This window comes from Cottoperca gobio, chromosome 13 (assembly GCF_900634415.1).
Source record: "Cottoperca gobio chromosome 13, fCotGob3.1, whole genome shotgun sequence".
Classification (NCBI taxonomy): Eukaryota; Metazoa; Chordata; class Actinopteri; order Perciformes; family Bovichtidae; genus Cottoperca; species Cottoperca gobio.
In genome coordinates, this window is record NC_041367.1 from 4,955,490 (window position 1) to 4,975,155 (window position 19,666).

Here is a 19,666-nt window from a genome sequence, read left to right on the forward strand (position 1 = left end):
AATGACTCTTAATTCAGGGAGCCCTATTCTCTCTTCGAATACCGAGCAATTAGCATTTGATGCTAGAGGTGGTATAGATTGTGCTTTGGCATAGCAGTGGGACAATAGAGACTGTGAAGGAGAGGACGAGTGATGTTAATTTCAGTATGGGGGTGGCCAGTCGTGGGAGGACAAAGTAGAGAAGGCAGGCTTTTTTACATTTCCAGCTAGTGAGCAATATCCACCATGTACCTGGCTTTACTGAGGGCATTGCCAGAAGTGATTCTCCATCTCTTGTCTCATTTGCACTTTATGCCAAAAGTTTTCTATGTGGGTAGCCTTCAGTATTGTTAATGATGCTGCCCTTCTGCTATATACCAACAAATCTGCAGTGCTCCTTAGCTCGACAGAGAGAGAGAGACAGATCTAAAGAGATATAGACCGAGTACGGCATCTCAGAGCAGCCAGGGTCTCCTGAACAAAGAACACAAGTGTATCTGTTGGTCTGGTGGATGACACCGCCACGTGGCATGACAATCTGCCATTCTTTCTAGAGGGCTCCAAGGTCCCTGGCATTTCTGACACTTACTACAGCAGTGACAGGCCTACGAGTGGGCCGCCGTTTTGTATGTGTTTATATTTCGGGAAAAAAAGTTTGCAGCTTTTGTAAGTTCAAACCTTGGACCCATTTTGTGTATATCTGAGAGAAAAAAAGCTTAAAGCAGAAGTAAAGTATAGGAGAGAAAGATACAGTCAGTCTTGGTTATACTGCATTTTCTCTATTTTCCTTAAAACACAGTGCTCTGCCATCAGTCATCTATTTGCTTCACTGTCACACAGGCATATGTCAGAGTCGTCCTGTCATGTTGCATTTCGTGAACTTTAAGATGCCCCTGACCTGCTTTATGTCTCCGGAGGGTGAGGAAGCTGCGGGGTGGGATGATGGGATGCAGCCTGGTGTGCAGTGTCCCCGTGTGAGTCTCTGGGGTCAGGTATAAGACAGTGCTCATACGACATGCAGTCATGTTAATACTTACATGTTGCTATTTATTTATTTATTTTTACGCCGTCATGCAATGCTCCCCTAGCATGCTCTGGTTCAGTTTCCCAACTCTCACTCCAGCCATGTGACTTAATCAGACTGACAGACTCAGGGTGCCTGGGGAAAGTGTCTTTCTCTCCGCAGTCCCTTTCTCCTCAAGTTTACGCTCCCTGTGACAAACTAATTGTGGCACCTTTAGAAAAGCAGTGCTCTCTGTTGGGCGGCCCTCTGTGGTCTCTTCACACACACACAGACACACACACACACACACACACACACAGACACACACAGACACACACACACACACACACACACACAGAAAGTGGAAAAACACTGTGGAATAAATGCCACACACAAAGCATGCATAGACGCGCACAGGTACACGCAGGGACACACACAAACGCGAGAATACGCCGAGACAGAAATACACACAAAATGTGGCTAACAGCAGGACGTACAGTGTCCCCCAGGCACACATATTATGCCTCACACCCTTCTCCCCTCGATACCCTCCTCGTTCCACTAAGTGCTTACTCAAACAGCTCTCATGCATAAAGAGGAAGCAGTTCTGCTTATTGGTTTACCGTTATTGAGTGACATTCTCAATTAGTTTTCATCGGAGTCTCGTGGTGTATGACCTCTTGAGTTCTTTTTCAGAGCTTATTAAAAAAGCAATGGGATTCTACGTCCGTGGTGCGGTCTAACCTTGGCTCAGGTCCAATACATTCTGGCTAACAAAGTGGGCTAGAGAAAACTTCAGCTTGTGGTTAAGGACCTCCCCGCAGGGCTCAGATGCTTCACTATTTAATTCAGAAACACAACAGCACCCCAGTGGCATCTTCAACCACTCCACTTAATCTGAGAACTAAAAACGATTTTTATCTTCTGGAAAAGCCAAATGGCAATCCCCATACCTCAGTCTTTTTTCTTCTGGGATCTGATTAAACTTGAACAGAAAGCCTTTTTTCTAAAAGGCCAGATATTGTTGCTAAAAAAAAGCTGAGGAGGGATTTTAAAAACATACAAATATTTTAAATGTAAGAAATACAATTGAATGAATCTTTAAAAAATTAAGAGGATTTCTAAAAGCACGAGGAAATCTAACACCAGGGAAAGAGAAAGATGGGAAAAGAAAGTTTTGAACTTTACTTCCCATGGTGCCAAGTTATTAAACTCACCATAGAGTCCTTCAATTAGCTTTACCTGTATTCAGTTGCATGGATATGACTCAGACTCTGATCCCTGTCTTTCCTCAGAGGCCGTGTGTTTCACTTTGCCAAGCTGAGAGCTTTCATTCTTTCAAATGAAGTTCAACAACACTTACTGTGCACCTGGCAGCTCGTTTTCTGATGGGGTTGTGACATATTTTGGGGCTCTTTTGCATTTCACATTTTGGTTTGTTGTACTTATTTCTGTATGTTGCTTGCTTTTGCCCCCCTGAGACAAAGACAGAAAGGACGAGGAGTGGTCCATTTGGACCCTCTCTGACCTGCTTTTCTAACAGAGGTATCTGAGATGGACAGCGTTCATACTGATAGCACCTGACAAACGCTTTCCCTGACATACCATTCCACCCTACTACCATCTCGTGTTGTCCTCTTCCACAATGCCTAAGCATTTTAACGACATTGGCTTCCAGGCTTTCTCTGACCTGGCTGAATTGATGGAGCAAGGGTCCTTCAGAGCAGAACAATTTGCAGACCTTTATTTCTAAAAGGCAAAAAAAGAAGAGAGGGAGGAGAAAGGCTATGTATGGGGAATACTTTAGGGACTTGAATAAGGGACATGTCTTAGGACTGCTCAAATATTCTCTCATTATACTCCATTTTCAACAGAAGCAATGATGAGAACGAAACATTTCCTATCTCTCAAAGTGGCAATTTGCCCATTTAATGCTTGTGTTATGCTGGTCTGACATCCTTTCATCCAACCTCTTTGCACTAATCTAATTCTTCTTTTTTTCTCCTTCTATTTCTTGGCTGATAATTCTCACTTTATTTCCATTAAGCTTTGTTTGTTCACAGCAATCTGTTGCTGTAATTTATTAGAGCTGTCACCTTAAATGATGTGGCATGCCGACATGGCCCAGCAAATCGAGGCTTCCCCCTTCCCCTTCTCCTTTTATGGAAAGCTGCCCTAGTTTTTTTTCCAGGGAGTAAGAGGGAGGCATTACAATTAAGGTGGCGACATCGACCCCCTGGTGGCCATGCTCAGGGACCAGATGTCCTGTCAGAGAGATGCCGGCCCTCACCTCCAGGGAGCACTGGGTTGAAATCTGGTTCATGTCTCAGTGGGGGAACACCACTGCTCCTGTTCCATCATTAATTTGAGGAGAACAGATTGTGGATGTATGAGCCTATTTTTTTCCATTGTTGCCTGCTCTGCAGTTGTTTCTTTTTCTTTCACTCCCTGTTTTACGCTCCCCATACATGCATAACAGTCAGCATGTCATGCCTTAGCCACCCAATAATAGCGGAATATTCAAAAAGAAGGCTGTAATGGCTCATGGCGAAAACAGGAGATTAATCAAATTAGAAACAGATTTGAATAGCATCAGTACGTCGCTGAGATTCATTCTGCATTAACTGTTGAGGCCCATTTATGCATTCCACCCTCCTCATCAGACTTTTCAGAAAACAAATAGTCTGCTTGGTTTTCTAAATTGCCTTGTTTTGTTCTAATCCTTCAGGTGCGAGATGTTTCACAGATGCCAGTCTATCGATGCTGTATGAAGTGCATGGAATTTTCCACACAGGAGGCCTTAGAGGAAAGGCACTCACAAAAGATACCTCACAATCTTCACTTTTTCATTTCTAAGTCCTGGATACTGCCTTTCTCTTTTATTTTGTCTTGTTCCCCTTTTGTACAAGGAGACTGCTGGTTTTTTTTTAAGATGAAAGACACTTGTTTGGCAGCCTTCAAAGAGTCACAGAATTCTGAAAGTCACTTGTATTTCAGAGCTGTTCATTCTCCATTTCCTATCCAATATGGAGGTGATGATCAAAAGATCAGAGCTGAGGGAGAAGCTAAAAGAGGTCTGCTTCGGAGTAAACAGCAACAATACCAATTCCCGGACCCACACAATGCTCTTTTTATTTTAAAGATAGTACTTCAGCTAACGCCAGAGATTGTAAACATCGCTATTTTCGTATGTAAAAAATGTCTTCTGTATTGATGAATCTAAAGGGTTTCAACCACTGGATGTATGAAAAGAACTGGGTACAGTGTTGGAGGTTGCGCCACGTTCATTCCTTTGAAAGTTGCTAAGTGGCGAATGAAGCCAAAATGGCTCGACGTCCGAGTAGAACATTTACCGGATCAACTGCCAATCTTCCGCATCCATGGGGCCCATTGAGCAAGCGCACTTGGGTTTTCCTTAAACACGGCCTTCCAGCACCTATGTCTCAGCCGGTCTCAGCTCAGTCATATCAATGAAGAAGGGAAAATAACTCTGGATTCAGGTATTAGCGCATTGTACAACTCTTAGGAATGAATGATAATCAAGGGATATTCAAGTGTTTGCAGTAGGAAGTTGATTTAGCTCAAACTAAATTATCCATTGCTTTACAAATGTGTCTTTCCCAATCTAAATCAATGGGGAAATGCCTTTTTTTGAACCAATGGAATCACATGACTGACATAGAAGTTGTAATTCCACATTTTGGCCATTCAAAGCCTGGTGATCTTCCTGGGGGCTTGGTTTCAACACGTATTACTTATAGCTTATATCTTTTTTGCAATGTTAGAAACAAGCATGGACCGTTTTGGTAGTTTTTTTTACTTCTGTAAATGACGTCCAATGTATAATATACTGCGTCTAATTAATTCATTAAACTGTTCTAAACTTCTCAAGGCAACAAAAAAGCAAAAGGAGAAATATCAAAGGCATTAAGTAGTTAGAGAGACGGTAGACTCCAAGCCATTAACACTCCACTCAATGTGAAGCGCACCCATCTGGAGGAGGCTCTTTGGGCTACAAGAAATCCAACATAAATCTATGAGATAGTTTCTCCATGTTTTAAATGAGGCTGTGTTGGAGTTTCTGCTGGGTTTGAGCAAATTGCATTTTTTTATCATGAAAGCACTGTTAATAATGCACACTCATAACCTGGGGGAAAGTTTAAGGTCCATGCACTGGAGGTGATGAGGGGATTGGTGACACCCCTGAACATCCCACTGTGTGCTGCCACGATCATCTTTAGATGCCCTTCTGCATTTTTAATGTCCTGCTGTGCCTGTGTCACACAGAATTGGGACAGAGGCATTGACTTTTTCCCAACCAGATCACAGAGAAACATACGCTAAAAGTCACACAAGGGTATTTATTTTAAAATAATAATACAAAGCTCTTGTTACTCTACTACTTTGCGAAAAACAAGCAGCATGGTGTGCTTTGAAAAACCATTGAGAAGTAGTTTGAACCAAAGCTGTTTAGAGTAAGATAGGCACGCAATGTTAAGTAATAAAATTAGCATACAACATAAGCGAGGAATAATCACAATTGTGCTTGTTTGCACACACGCACAAATACTCTGCTCAGACAACAAATACACTAGCAATAGGGATTAGGGCTGCAAGACACAGATATGTTTTAATTTGTGACAAGCATGCTCTTCCTTTTGAGATTTCCTTTTTTCTTTCTTTGTTGGTCTTTCTTCTCCTCTCACTTTCTTCCCCAAGTGCTAGATATATTTGTTTACCGTGGAAGGCATTGTGTTGTCATTACCATCATTCGTCTACTATAAGATAGCATTACTTCTCAGCAGCGAGAAAATCCTCGAGTCATCCTAAAAAAATAAAAACAAGACTTTTACCTAAATGCTGCTTTGCTTCCCCCACGAAATCCTTCAGATCTACTTTCTATTTTCATCTTACTTTCCTCTCTTTTTTCTGTGCGTTAGTAGTGACCATCGCACTCAACTTTCCCCTTAGAAAAATAATGGGATATATGAAGACAGTGCATGGTCAGACCACTGCTGGGATCGGTGCTTTCAGCGAAATCGCAATAACACTTCTATCATTTTCCCCAAAATGCCTCATAGGTATCAGTGATGAAATGAAACATAAATTGCAGTGAACCTGGGCACTGAGCCTCTCTAAACTAGATACACCTGTGATAATGACACTGCTGGGTAACCAGGGTGCCAGCAATTGATAGTCCATCTTATCAGAACTATCCACTGGTCCTACTTCCTGTTCTTTAAAGAAGATGAGTTGACCATGGTGGACCTGCCTATCCACCATCTTGCCCGATGTTAACTTTACAGGGTGCTGTCCACTCATCCGTCATTACACTGTACTTTCTCTAGTTACATTATCGCTTTAGATAAGGCTTCAATAAACTGCACATGGCTTTTAGGGCTCTCTCTCTTGCCACTCTAATCCAATCTCTGATGTGGAGTCTGTTTATCATCTTGCACCGCAGGCATTTTCCGTGTCCCTGCAGTGCTCTTGGTTGCACGGGAAGTAATGGATGGCCTTGCCCTTGGTTCACCCCAAGGCCTTCTAGTTCCTCAACTGTTTGTCTTCAGGTTTTCTCAAATGAGTCTGGAATGCGGTATTTTGATTTAATTAAATCAGGTTTAAAAGGTTAGATACGGAAGGAGGCAAAGAGGTTGCCCTGCCCAGTATTGTGAGCCAGTCCTGTGGCATTTAGCATTGGGCAGTGGCCAATGGAAAGTAGAAAACTGAAATGACTTCTGTGCTCCTTTGTGATTTGCACTAATGTCCCCCAGGGATTGAGCAATGACCACTGTGAATTCCCCCAGGATGCCAGCCAGATTGAAACCCCCTGCCAACAGATTTGAAAGGATAGCAAATCATTTAAACTCCCAAATGTGCATTAGCATTTTTTCAGTGCCTGGGCCAACCTCCACAATATTAAATTGCACTTGATAAAATAAAATAAAAATCAGAGAGTGCGACAAGAGCTCTTCAACCACCAAATCAGCAAAGTGAATATTGGAGTGGCCTCTAAAAAAATAATTATACTTTAATTCACTTTGTTTACTCTACCAGCTTTCTGACATCCTTTTGAGGAGCCCAGCTGATAAAGAAAGTACCGAAAAGGTGGCAGAGACCCAGAGTAGTGAAATATATCTAGGGATTGCCTTTAGCTGATCCTGCTTGTGACACATTATTATTGTGTGTAAAAATAGGCTGCATATTAAAAGTGGGCAGAGTGAATCCCAGCAGCACCATATTAAAGAAACATAAGACGCACCGGCACACAATCAATAAAACAATTTTCTTATATAAAGATATCTTAATGTTTGAGGATCAATAGAAAGCCTAATTTATAGCATGTTATATAACCTAGCAATACTTTCCAGCCCTCAGTGTTCACATACTCCAGGGTTTCCCGTTATTGTGCTCTGGCAGATTGCTCTTTGGTAATGCAAGTCAGGGTATTGAATGTATGTGTGTGTGTGTGTGTGTGTGTGTGTGTGTGCAATGCATGTCATTCTGTGTGAAGGTTGTGCCCGATGAAGCCCTCGTAAACAACTATAATGACACAGAGCCACAGGCCTCACGCTGAATATGTCTGGAGACCAATGGAGGGATTTTCTATCAACATGCAAACCAAGCGCCCTGTGTCACAGACTTTCTAAGACTGGTGTCAAATGCTCCTGCATTCCTTCAACACATACACGCATAGGAACGGAGTTGGCACAGTGCCAACATTAGTGGTGCTGAAAGAGTGTTTTGAGGGGGGAGGGGTGGTATGCAGGGTCGTTTCTGGCTCCTATGCTAACATTGCAATCCTCACTAGTGAATAGCCCTTTCTTCCCAATTGTTTAATTGTCTTAGTGGGACAGGCAGGTGGCTTAAAGCCTCATTTGGCATCTGGGAAAAAAACAGGGGGGAAAAAAGAAAACATGCTCATCTACATAGATGGGAGTGTTGGGGGAGGGTGGCAGCATTAGACATTTTTCACTCTCAAGGCTACATATTCCCCCAAGGCAGATTTCAAAAGTTTTGGCTTAGATCAAGAGCAAGTTTGTCCTGCTATTGTGTCTGATGTGCTTTCCTGAATAAAACATTGTTTGGTATCAGTGCCAGATCAAATAGCCTTTCAAAGAACCATGGCTCTCACCATTGGTGTCTGGTACCATAGAGAGACCCGTTTTCTTATCCATTTATTAAATAGAAACTATCGAGCCCTTTCATTTAGCACTGCTGAGCACAATTTAGATGTATCTACTGAAAAGGAAGCACACAAGTAGGAAGCTAATACCAAAGGTGCATTTGAATGTACGACACTATGGTGTTTTACAATTGTTCCCAAGAGTGGACTTTATTATATTGGGTTCCAGACACATAAAAACAGCCTCAAGGTTTTTGCTAACAAACGGAAGTAGGTTATATGCTATACTTTGCCATTGTCATTTTCAAAACATGCACGGCAACTGTAATGGCAGACAGAGACACATTCATCCACAGGTGAGAAGCTTCTCCCTCCCCAGATTCTGCTTGTACACGTTAAAAGGCTGATTTGCATTTATATTGCCATTCAAGGCTCGCAGCTGTAATTGTCATGGCACAGCAGCAAATGCAACGACACCACACATACTCACGTGCATATACACACGCGGAGAAAATGCATGTGAAGTGCGCAGTATAAAAAACCTTTTCCACAAGTCCATTGTCATGAATCTTTGGCATGAGAACGTTGGGACTGTGAAAGGCAGGAGAAGAAGAAATGGGAAGAAATGAGAGGAGAGAGAGTTTGTCCAGGTGTAATATTGAGCTGTCCCAGAAACTTCCCGCCAAACACTAGGAAGTCGTTATCATACCAGCAACCCAATTCCTTATGTGCCTCCCTTGCTGAAGCACCACATGCATCTTCTGGGCTCTTTCCTAACAGCCTTTCACAATCATGTCGATGCATTGGCTGGCTGGTTTACCCACAAATGTTTCGAGCAATAGCGAGACACATAACGTGACACAGGCGGCAGAACTGCGCGTCGACAATGCTTGCATGTGATTTACTGCACCGATAACACAGTCCAAAAGAAAAAAATAGGACAGGAAGTGTTAGGCCAGGACGGTCAATTTACACACCAATGTATTTCTCATACAAATTAGTCTACCTGGCATTGCACCCAGATTTCTGTAGGTCACAGAAGCTCTCCGCGTAGGTTACATGTGCATTACTGAACATGCATCAGTCTCTTAGGAGGTGTAACAACATGTGTAAGTGGCTGTATTTCAAAATGAGTTTACATGTACTTAGCCTACTGCTCGGCTAAAGTGACAATACGTATCGTAAATTGGTAAATTGCAGCCTAAGCTAAATATGATTTTACTCAATTGACTGTGTCTACATAAATATAATTTATAAAAAATTAATAGAAAATAGCAAAAGGATAACATGATAATCTCAAAAAGTCAATGGATCATTTTTTTCACCATTTTCTTTGATATTTGTTTCACCTTTTGTTTACACATTTTACATTTTCTCTTGCAAAAACCCTGTGTTGCTGTTTTGCTCACCTGTTTTTATGACAGATGTTTACTCAAGCACAGTGGTGTCAACGGTGCACTGTATTTCTAAAAACACATCTAACAATAGCACAACTCTGTTTATGGATCTTTTATTTTTGTGCTTCGAATATGGGATGTGAGTGCCTTATTCTCAACTCAATGTTTCTTTACGGTATAACTCCGAGATCAGGTAAAACTGTATTTCGAAAAAATATGAAATTCACTCATCCCTGTGGTGAGAGCATTCATTCTGTTAAAAGGAATACAAAGGAAGAAGCGGTGATGTGAGGCAAAATTAAGATTTAAAATTATCATTTTCTTAGTGTGAATGTCTTGAACAAAAGTCCTATTAATGATTCAGATTTGCAAAGCAGGATGTTGACAAGAAAAGGTACAAACGTTGTATTGTTACACTTGTTTGAACCCACTTTGTAAAGCACCTGTGTTATACAAGAAACCACAGATCCCAGTAGTGAAATTCTATCCATCAGAACCTCAGCTAGGTGGAGACAGGATTAGCAGAGAAAACCCACAGTCAAGCTAAAAACACCAACATATTTCTTCTAGCCCCGCTGTGCCGTTGCTTTGTCCTCTCCGAGGGAAAAAACACAGTACGAACCACCACTACTGTACTCACAGCACCCCCACAACTGCACACACAGCCCCGTGGAGCCGACTTTAGTTGCTTTGCTTGTTGTTTCATCTGCATTAAACTGCAATTTAGAAGCCATTAATCCATCGCATAATCTGTCACCGAATAAAATCCTGACTACGGTTGGAGAGGGCTTCCGCACAATCCCCTACACTTAACGGTATTCTTACATAATGTTCTTTTTAAAAAATCATTTAGCTCCAACTATCTCTTTCCCTGTCGATCAAGGATACAATCCCAGGTGGATAAAGATATGACAATAAAGAATGAAGAAATGCAGCTGCTAACCCTGCCTTCACAGGTGACCCAGTGATCACAACAGCATCTGGTTGAATTACTTAACACTGCCGCCCAACAGACATGTAATCCCGGATAATGCCCCTTTGCTGAGTGCTCCAATCTGGATAAATTCATCCCCGAGGAATGAGATCCAGCAGAAGAGTCTCAGAGAGAGAGAGCGAGAGAGAGAGAGAGAGAGCAGATGAGGGGCTTTGGGGTTGATTGGTTGGTACTAAAGAAAACTGTTGGGGTTCGAGAAGAGGGTCTTCTCGATGGATAATGAAGAAGTAAACAGCTTGATTTTGTTGACTGGCTGACGGACCATAAGAGAGGAAGCAGATCTGATCATTGACTGGTTTTCCAAGAACTAATCATATTCTCTTTCCTGGCTGACCTGAATCCTGACAGACTCGAAATGAGGCTTAAGTCCAAACTGCAGTCACCGGATATACTGTACTTACATTCTGCAGTTTTATCTTGGTACTGTCGACAACTGAAACACTTGGAACGTTGTGTTCTTACATGAACACATACCCATCTCCAGCTCTATGTTTATTGATTTATTGATATATTTATTTATCTAGTTTAGTTCCATCAACCAAATAAAAGTCTTAGCCAAAACTGATTTTTCTTGGAAATAGCATCTCTCGTTAATGCCACAACCACTGCCAAACATTGGGACTTACAAATTCCAGCTGTCCAGCGGCAACCTCTTGGATTATTTATTCATATGTTTACTTATTACCATAAATATCCAACTGGGCCCTCGGCTCAGAGGGATTACAGGGGGTTTAATCTATCGTGGCACAGAAATGAGCAGGGGTCACAGCGGCTGAGGTGACTTAAGCTGGCTAGCCTTGATGGGACATGCAGCACAAACAAGAAAACAAACTGCATGCCATTGGGCCCCATCAGGACGTGATGGCGTCATCTGTCACTCACTGTGTTTGCGTGGCATAATCCAGACAGGGTTAGCATTACTCAAACCAACTGTCGTGTATGGTGAGGGTAAATCATACAAACAGGACAAGGATATGTTTGCATTTCTTACCAGGAATAAGAATTGTCGTTTACCAGAGTACAGACACATTTAGTCTGCATTCTGTGCTTGTTAGTCATGAAAATGTGACTGCTGGAACAGCAAGGCTTATGACACCATGCAAGGATAATGTATATTAGTTTTAAAGTCCTAAAGATCATAATCCGAGCATAAGACAGCAGTGTGTCTTCCTTACAAATAACTATTCATAATAATGGGGCTGAAAATTGCTATTTATGTTTGAGTAGTGTTGTGCACTGTGTTGGCTGTATTTCTTTCTTTTTTCTTTCTCTACGGAGAAGCTAAGAATTATTTCTACGTCTATAAAAAATTCACAGATCCAGACATGACATTGGAGAGACATTTAATTATACTTTGGTTGAGAAATATGTATCAAAGCCTTTCGTCCATGAAAAGCGGATTTAGAGTCGTCAGTCAGCAATTAATAGACACCAGTAAATGAAACAGGGGCTGGGGTGCTAAGACATGCTTTCCAGGACTAACAGCTTAGTCTGGCTGGGTGGTGAAATTGGGGGTTCTGACACGATATCCGAAGCGGTGGGAGATAATGAAGGCTGATTGGGGGGAGACAAGGGGCAGAAGATTTTTAAGAAGATTGTGATTTCATTCCTGTGCAGCAGCACTGCCCCTAGTGGGAAAACATGGAGTCAAGGATAGCCCATCAAGATTTAATTTCCCTGAGAAAAGGACCAAAAAACCCAGTGGCCTTGACAGTTGGTATATACATTTCACAAGATGTCATTCAGAGAAAGAAAACGAGAGAAAAGAGAGGCACAGAGGAAGAGAGGCAGAGGGAGAGAGGGACAAGAGCGCCATACACTTAACATTGACAATGTGGGATTTTTCTAAAGCAGATTCTGGCACATCCAGTACAAGACTATTCTTAAACTGCCTCTCCCCCACCGGGACATAACGCTCTCACATAGTTCACCCTTTTCCCCAACAGAGGCTAGGGTTCTCAATAACATTGCATCTCACAGCAATATCAATTAAAAAAAAAAAACAGAAGGAGAGAAAGAGAGAGAGAGAGAGAGAGAGAGAGAGACAGAGAGAGAGAGAGAGAGATAGACATGCCGTTGCGAGGTGAGGAGAGAAATGAAGAGCGAAGCGAAGAATGTGAGACACGATAGACACTGCATAGATTGAATGAGAGGAGGAGTGGGGAGATGGACGAGGTCCTGGACAAGTTTGGCCCGAGGTGAATGTGTTCCTGGACACTGTCTCCCAGTTCCCCCTGACGGGTGCTGTGTCATCTGTCACTGGCAGGAGAGGTGACAGCGAGAGAAAAGGTGCCCTAGATGCGCTAACAGCAGTCAGGACCATCTCGAAGCAGCTTTCCCTCTCCTTAGTCTCCCTCTCTGCTTTGCTGCGGACCATTTAGTTCTCAAAGTTGAGAGAAAAGAAAAGTGCTCAGTGCCTCTGCATACGGACCGACTTCTCTCTCACTCATTTCCACGCTCCCTTTATTTCCCGCTCTTGCAGGATAGCTGCGTCTAAGTATATGACTTCTATGTCCACAAGTCCCCTGTGTCCCCCTGTTCATAAAAACAATATTGTTTTCCGCAGCTTTCTGCTGACACCGGCTCGGTACATAAACAGCGCCGTAATTTGTACAACAATAGTCAGCTGCAGGGAAGCACTTTTTTCCCCCCCAGAGGCAAAATGGATAGAGGACGTAGGTTGTTATCCCCTGTTTACCTGGCAGAGAAAGAAATATTTTATATTATGGTAATAACCAACTGTGCTGAAATGCACAGCAATCCCATCTCATTCCAGTTGTAGCAATCGTCTTCTTCCTGCTGGAACTATTTGAGATATGGTGTCAGTTGTTGGTAGAGCTGGGGCTAAGCCTGTGATGGTATGTGAATAAAAATGTGACATTCACAATAAAAAAATGTCCAAAACAAAGTGTGATGCATGGCAATAAAGCAAACTAGGACAGTACTCGCAAACTTGCAAGAAATAAAAACAATAAACCGGGCAGTAGAGATACAGCACAAGTGTGTAGTGGATACAAAAACAAGGAAAAGACACTATCGGGGAAGAGAATTCAGCAAAGCAGCAACACCGAGAAAGGTTAAAGCATCCGCTGATGTACTATAACTACCCCACAACGAAGGCCACGACCTAGAGAGAAAGCTTCCATTGCCTTGACTCTGTCCAATCTCTGAGTCAACTACACAGCTTGTGTCACAGTCCCAGGTCACACACAGTCATAAAGAAGACCGACAGTATAGCTGACACCATGTTTGGAAGGGATCGACACCCGTTAAAGCGCGAGAGAGGGAATTAGAAGCTTCATCACTCAAGACAGTCTCAAATGTGTCTCTCCTAATGTTATTATATTCTTCCTGTTACATTTAAACAAAAAAAAATGAGCCAGCAGAAAAGTATAATCACAGCAAATTGTTGTATTTGATGAGCAGTGTTGTTTTCTTTGTATTTGTGCATACTATATATATATATATAAAAATCAACACGTGAAACAGCTGAATTCAGTGCCGTAGACAATGTTCTTGTTTACCAAGTATCTTTTGTTGTTGTCTTGCCAGCTTTGAGCTGTCAATTTCCACACAACGTGCCAACATACTGAGATCTCACATTGGATATTTTGCCTTTTGTATGCAAAAGGTTACAACTCCCTCTGGGAAACAACTCTACACACACACACGCACACACATGCAGACACACAGACGCACACATTCATTCACACAGTGCCCTCCTTAGAATGTAGTCCGACGTGACGGGGTCATACTTTGAAAAGAGGTGGCGGCTGAGTCATTGACCCTGACCCTGCGGAGCGTAAACCAGGGCGCTCGCTGCGGGCCGGGATGATGCTGGGAGCTGACAAACATCCACTGTCTGATTCAGCCCCGCGTGCGTCCCTGGATCACACAGAAACCACAGAGAGTCCCGTTGCACTTAACTCAACCTCTATTCTTTTCCAAAGACAACCACCTGGTGGCAAGCTGGAGAAACAACTAATCCGTCCTCATTCTGTCCACAAACAAGACTGTCTAGGAATAAAAATATCAGCAGATACTGTCCAAAGGGCTGAAGTTGCCAAGCTATACTCATGGGTCTGCCTTTTAAAGCACTTCGCAGTTGACTTTTTCTCTCTCTTTTCTTTTGACCAGACCCCCATAGTTGGACTCAACGGGGAAGGGCTGTCAGTTCAAAACAATGTGACTCAGGAATGAACGCTTGACTGAACTGGACTGGGGTTAGAGGGCTTTGTTTGTGTGTGTCTATGTGTGTGACAGGAATATAAAGCCTGAATAGGAAGTACTTAACTTGTCTCGTCTGAAGGCTACGTCAAACTACCGATGGAGAAAAGCGCAGGGTACAACTATCGGCGGCTCCTCACACCCGGGACAACTTCTTCTAATTTCTTCATTTCTCTTTCTGCGTCAGACATAACAGTGCACATGGGAGTGCTATATTATAAGCAGTTAAACACACAGATGGTAGGGCAAGCTCAGACATCACAGCAAGATGTACTGTTCCCAGCCAGCAAGTCACTCAGCAGTCACAAGCACGCGAGATGTGATGAATAAGCAACTTAAATCTAGAAAACTTACCATGTCCGGAGATCCACAGGAGCAGAAGGACCCAAGGGATCATGACTGTGGAGTTGAGAGGGCAAAACCTACGAAAAACAGTGGGCGAGTGTGAAATTGAAGTTGGCAGGCACAAACACATGCACAAGATGAGACAGTGCTCCTCTGTGCTGCTGAGGGGGACGGATGCTACAGTCCCTTAGTGGTGTCTCCTTTTACCAGTGGAAGGCTGCTAGTCTGTCTTCAGTCCTTGTCTTCTTCTGCTGATTCTTCCTCTTCTCTGTGTGTCTCTTTTTCCCGTCTGTGTCACTCTTCAGAGTTGCCGGTGGTCGGCTCTGTCTCGCACACTCTCTTGTTGATGTGAGCTTGTAGACTTTCTGTGTCTTCACTGCTGAGCATACACACGCTCACTCTTTCTCTCTCGATCGCAAGGTTTCTCGCTGCCCATCCATTCTCAGTCTCTTCAGCCCTCACTTGCCCCCCTCCCTCCTTCTCTTTCTCTCTCATGCTCTCTCACTCTCGCTCCACCACTCACATAGCAGACACAGTCAGGGGATAGAGCTCTACATCTAGACTCCTCCCTCCCACCCTCAATATCTTTCTCTCTCTCTCTCTCTCTCTCTCCCTCTCTGCCTCTCTCTCTCTCTCTCTCTCCCTCTCTCTCTCTCTTTCTGCCTCTCTCTCTCTCTCTCTCTCTCTCTCTCTCTCTCTCTCTCTCTCTCTCTCTCTCTCTCTCTCTCTCTGGGTGGTTGTGGCTGAGTGTGAGGTTATGAGACTCTGGTCCTCACTCTGGGAACAAGAGCTGCCATGGGAGAATCGGAGTGGGTGCAGTTCCAATTAGAATGAGAATAGGAGCAACTTGGCCTCTATAGCTACAAATAACACAGACATCCACGAAACAAAAAGTGCAGTTTCACCCCCTCCTCCCATTTAAGACCCCCTGCTTTTTACGGATTCTATAGACGGCATCGAATTTTTGGAAACTCCAAGCCCCCTTCCCTGAGAATGGTTGAAGACTACATTAGCATTCAAGACCAAAGCTGTATTCATTAGTATCCAATGTTTTATCAGGGGTGAATTACATTCATAGTCGCTCACTCAAGGATGATGCAAGACGTCATAAAATATCCAAGTGCACTGCATGCTTACTAACAAGTTTGCTTAGTTATGCCTGTTAAATATTTTAAAAGGAGCATTGCTATGTTCCAGGCCAGTCCACAAATAAGTGTATTATAGAAACATCATGCTCTACTCTACATTAAGGAAACTAAGGGCCCAGCTGGTTTCAAAGGTAGAAATACATTGTTTAATAATGAATGATTAATACTTAAAAATTCATATTGTATACCTCAAATGAAAAGTTTGTACCATTAATTGGTAAATTTGCTCCATCAAATAAGTATAAATAAATATGTCAGCCTAAATATTTTTTTTCCCCTCGAAGATGAATGGTTTGAAATTAATTCATTTGTTTTTGCTACAGGTGGAAATCCGTTTACGTATATATTTGCATTGTTGCCTAACCCAGTGTTTCATAAGAAACTTTTGAGAATGTTGAATCATTTGTTTTCTGTTTTTTATACCATTATCATTGTCACTAAATAATCTCCAGTTAGCAACATGATGTGTTCTCCATGCTCGAGGCAATGTCCATCTATTGGTGGGTCCACCATTTTGTTCAGACTAAAATATCTCAACAATGGATGGATAGATTGCGATTTCTCCAGACAGTCATGGTGCCCAGAGGATGAATCCATCTGACTTTGGTGATCCCGTAACTCTTTACCCCGCGCCCCCATGAGGTCCAAATATGTGGTTTTAAGTAGATATGTGTCATGCTAAGCTAATGACATTTCAAATCAGCCTCAGCTGTACGCTTTGCTTAGTGCTAATTATCAAATGTTAAACTAAATATACTGAGTTGGTGACAATGGTAAACAGTATATCTGCTAAACATCAGCATGTTAGTATTGCCATTATGAGCATGTTAGCATGCTGACATTAGCATTTATCTCAAAGCACTTCTCATTGTGCCTGCAGCATTGCTATAGGCTCAAACTATAGCTTGTGTTATCACTGATTGCATTGTATTTTGCGCACGTCTTTGTTGTTAGTTTGCCTGAATTTCTATTTCTAAAATAATCTAGAACAGATGAAGCATTTGATGAAATTACTGGCAAAATATCTTAAAGAGCAAACAGCACAGTTTCCCTTTAAAATAGTCCATATAGGCATTGTGGACCTGGATGACTTAATTAACATACATAATCTAGAAAGAAAAACCTTTGGTATGAATAATGATTGACGTTCAAATCTGGACAATAGGGACGTACCCTCTATTAATACAAGATGTACAGTAATGCCCAGAACCTCTAGATCAGAGCTCCGATAATGACACAGTAAACACTGCACGGGGGCCTAGTCTACGTCATATCAATTTAATCCTTTCCTTTGACTTCCTAATCTAATCAAAGGGCCAGAGGATGACAGGTGGTCTTTTCATCAGTGCAACTAACAGCTACACACAAAAACAACCCCACTGCGGCCGAACCAGAGGATAACAGATTTGCATTCTGCCTAAGAACATGATGAGTAGGGGCAAAGAATAACAATGGAGCTTATGTGCTTGAAGGTTGAGTAATAAGGGTAAAGGAGGTAAACAGGCAATCAAATTTGTATTAACACAATCCACAATCCTCTACTTGGTACAATAAACCTTTAGCCTGGATTTCTTTTTCTGTAATATCTGACATAATTGGAAACATTCGAAAATGATGAGCTGAACTGAACTCATCCTGTTTGTCTCCTCATCAATCTACAATGAGATCAATATCCTATAATAAAGAAGTTAAATCTGATCTGGACTCATTTTGAGTTTTATCCCTACTCCACATTTAAATGCCATAACAGAAAGGCCTACCTGTGACAACCCCAGTTTTTGTTATTATTGCTGTGTCTCAATTTGCGTACTTCTGTACATACACTTGCTAATTTGAGCGGCTACGTGCGTTCACACTGAGAAGTATGGCAAAATGGTGTACTCATAATGGTAATAAAGTTGAGTGTGGAACGCTGGACACTTCTCACCCTCAACGGTCGCCATCTTGGCTACTTCACTAAGTGCCATTATACTGTTGTCAAATAGAAGCCATCGGTATGATTCGGACAACAATAACAATAACTCTGCTACCTAGATAGCTAACAGCGGAGATCGTCATTACCGGTGAGTGCACAACAGCCGTGTTGGATTTGAAACACTACCCTGTCGAAATTCAAACACTACGCAAGTAAGTACATACTATTACTAGTCCATGAAAGTGTACTAATGGAAGTGTACGACTTGAGATACAGCACATGTTTACAGCCTGGAGTGTAATTCCTCAGCCAGTCTGAGAAAATGAACACAGAAAAACAAAGACAAAAAAAATGATTCCAACATTTTGTATTACAATGTCTTTACACAGACAGAGGGGAAACATTAGGAGATGCGAAGTCTAGAAAAAAGACTCATACACTGTTAAACCCACAGTGCACCCATAGGGGGCATAATCTTAAATGACTCGGGAGACAGGGAACTCTTCTTCTCAGAGTTTAAGAGCCTTTTTATACCAGCTATGACAATAATCCACAGTCAAAAAGAAATGCTCAGAAGAAATTGAATGTGAGCTGAAACCAGATGAAGATATAACAGTAATCGGTCAGTGCTGAATGCAAATCAACTGTAAAGTCCACTGCAGGTCATCTCTAAAAGTGTTTTAAAAGTATGTTCGAGGTCATTCCAACTACACTGATTATTTATTTAACACAGTTTATGTGTGCTTTCTACAGTCATAAGAAAAGTGTTTATTGTTAGAATGCTCTCCTCTTATGTAGATAACTAATATATTCCATGTCAGTGTTCTTGAAATGGGTCGGGCCTATTGATTATCTTGGAGCTTCCATCAACTGGAATTCAACTAAAAAAACTAGTGAAGTAAATTCAATTTGTATCTGCTTGGGTATTCCACTGTGATCATTAATGTTGTACACACTTGGTTTGGATACAACATACTATATATCTTCCATACACTTTCCTTTGGCTTTAAATTGCAAAACTCAATCCACAACTGACACATATTGGCAAACTGCCTGAATGCATCTTGATTTGAGGAATGTTTGGCAAACCAACACATTTAGCATTTCAAATGTTTGCCATTAAAACAGTCCATTAGCCTCTTGAGCCTGTCGGACCCGATACTAGGTCCACCCCTGTGGCGTAATTACCAAAGGTTGCGATGGAATATGGTCCATTTATAGAAGATACGGATGCTATACTGTATTAAAAACATGGAGCCTTCAGCTTTAAGAAACCGTAAACTAACTGTATGTTGACTATTTAATGACTTTAATAATAAAGTCGTAGAAGTAGGGATGTCACGAGAACCGATACTTCGGTACCAAGTCGATACCAAAATTCTGAAAATGTGACGATACTCGTTTTTCAACGAACGTAGTTATTGTCAGGGCTCGAGACTAACGGCATCTTAGCATCGAAACACTATACCGTACATGTTACTCTAAATGAACATCATGCTGTAGTGAGGAAGACTTTAAACTAGTGATTGAGA

The 19,666-nt window shown here is 42.1% G+C and overlaps 1 protein-coding gene across 6 annotated transcripts in view; it reads right to left on the minus strand.

Moving 5' to 3' along the window:
• The window catches only part of kirrel3b (kirre like nephrin family adhesion molecule 3b), a 144,246-nt gene extending 128,692 nt beyond the window's left edge, over nt 1-15,554 (minus strand). For 5 of the 6 annotated variants that reach the window (XM_029447228.1, XM_029447225.1, XM_029447227.1 and 2 more), the window contains exon 1: nt 15,081-15,554. In XM_029447228.1, the coding sequence (XP_029303088.1) occupies nt 15,081-15,201 (121 nt within the window). In that variant the 5' untranslated portion in view covers nt 15,202-15,554. The remainder of the gene's footprint in view (nt 1-15,080) is intronic. The other variant, XM_029447226.1, reaches the window with a different exon arrangement.
• Nucleotides 15,555-19,666: the final 4,112 nt, after the last annotated feature.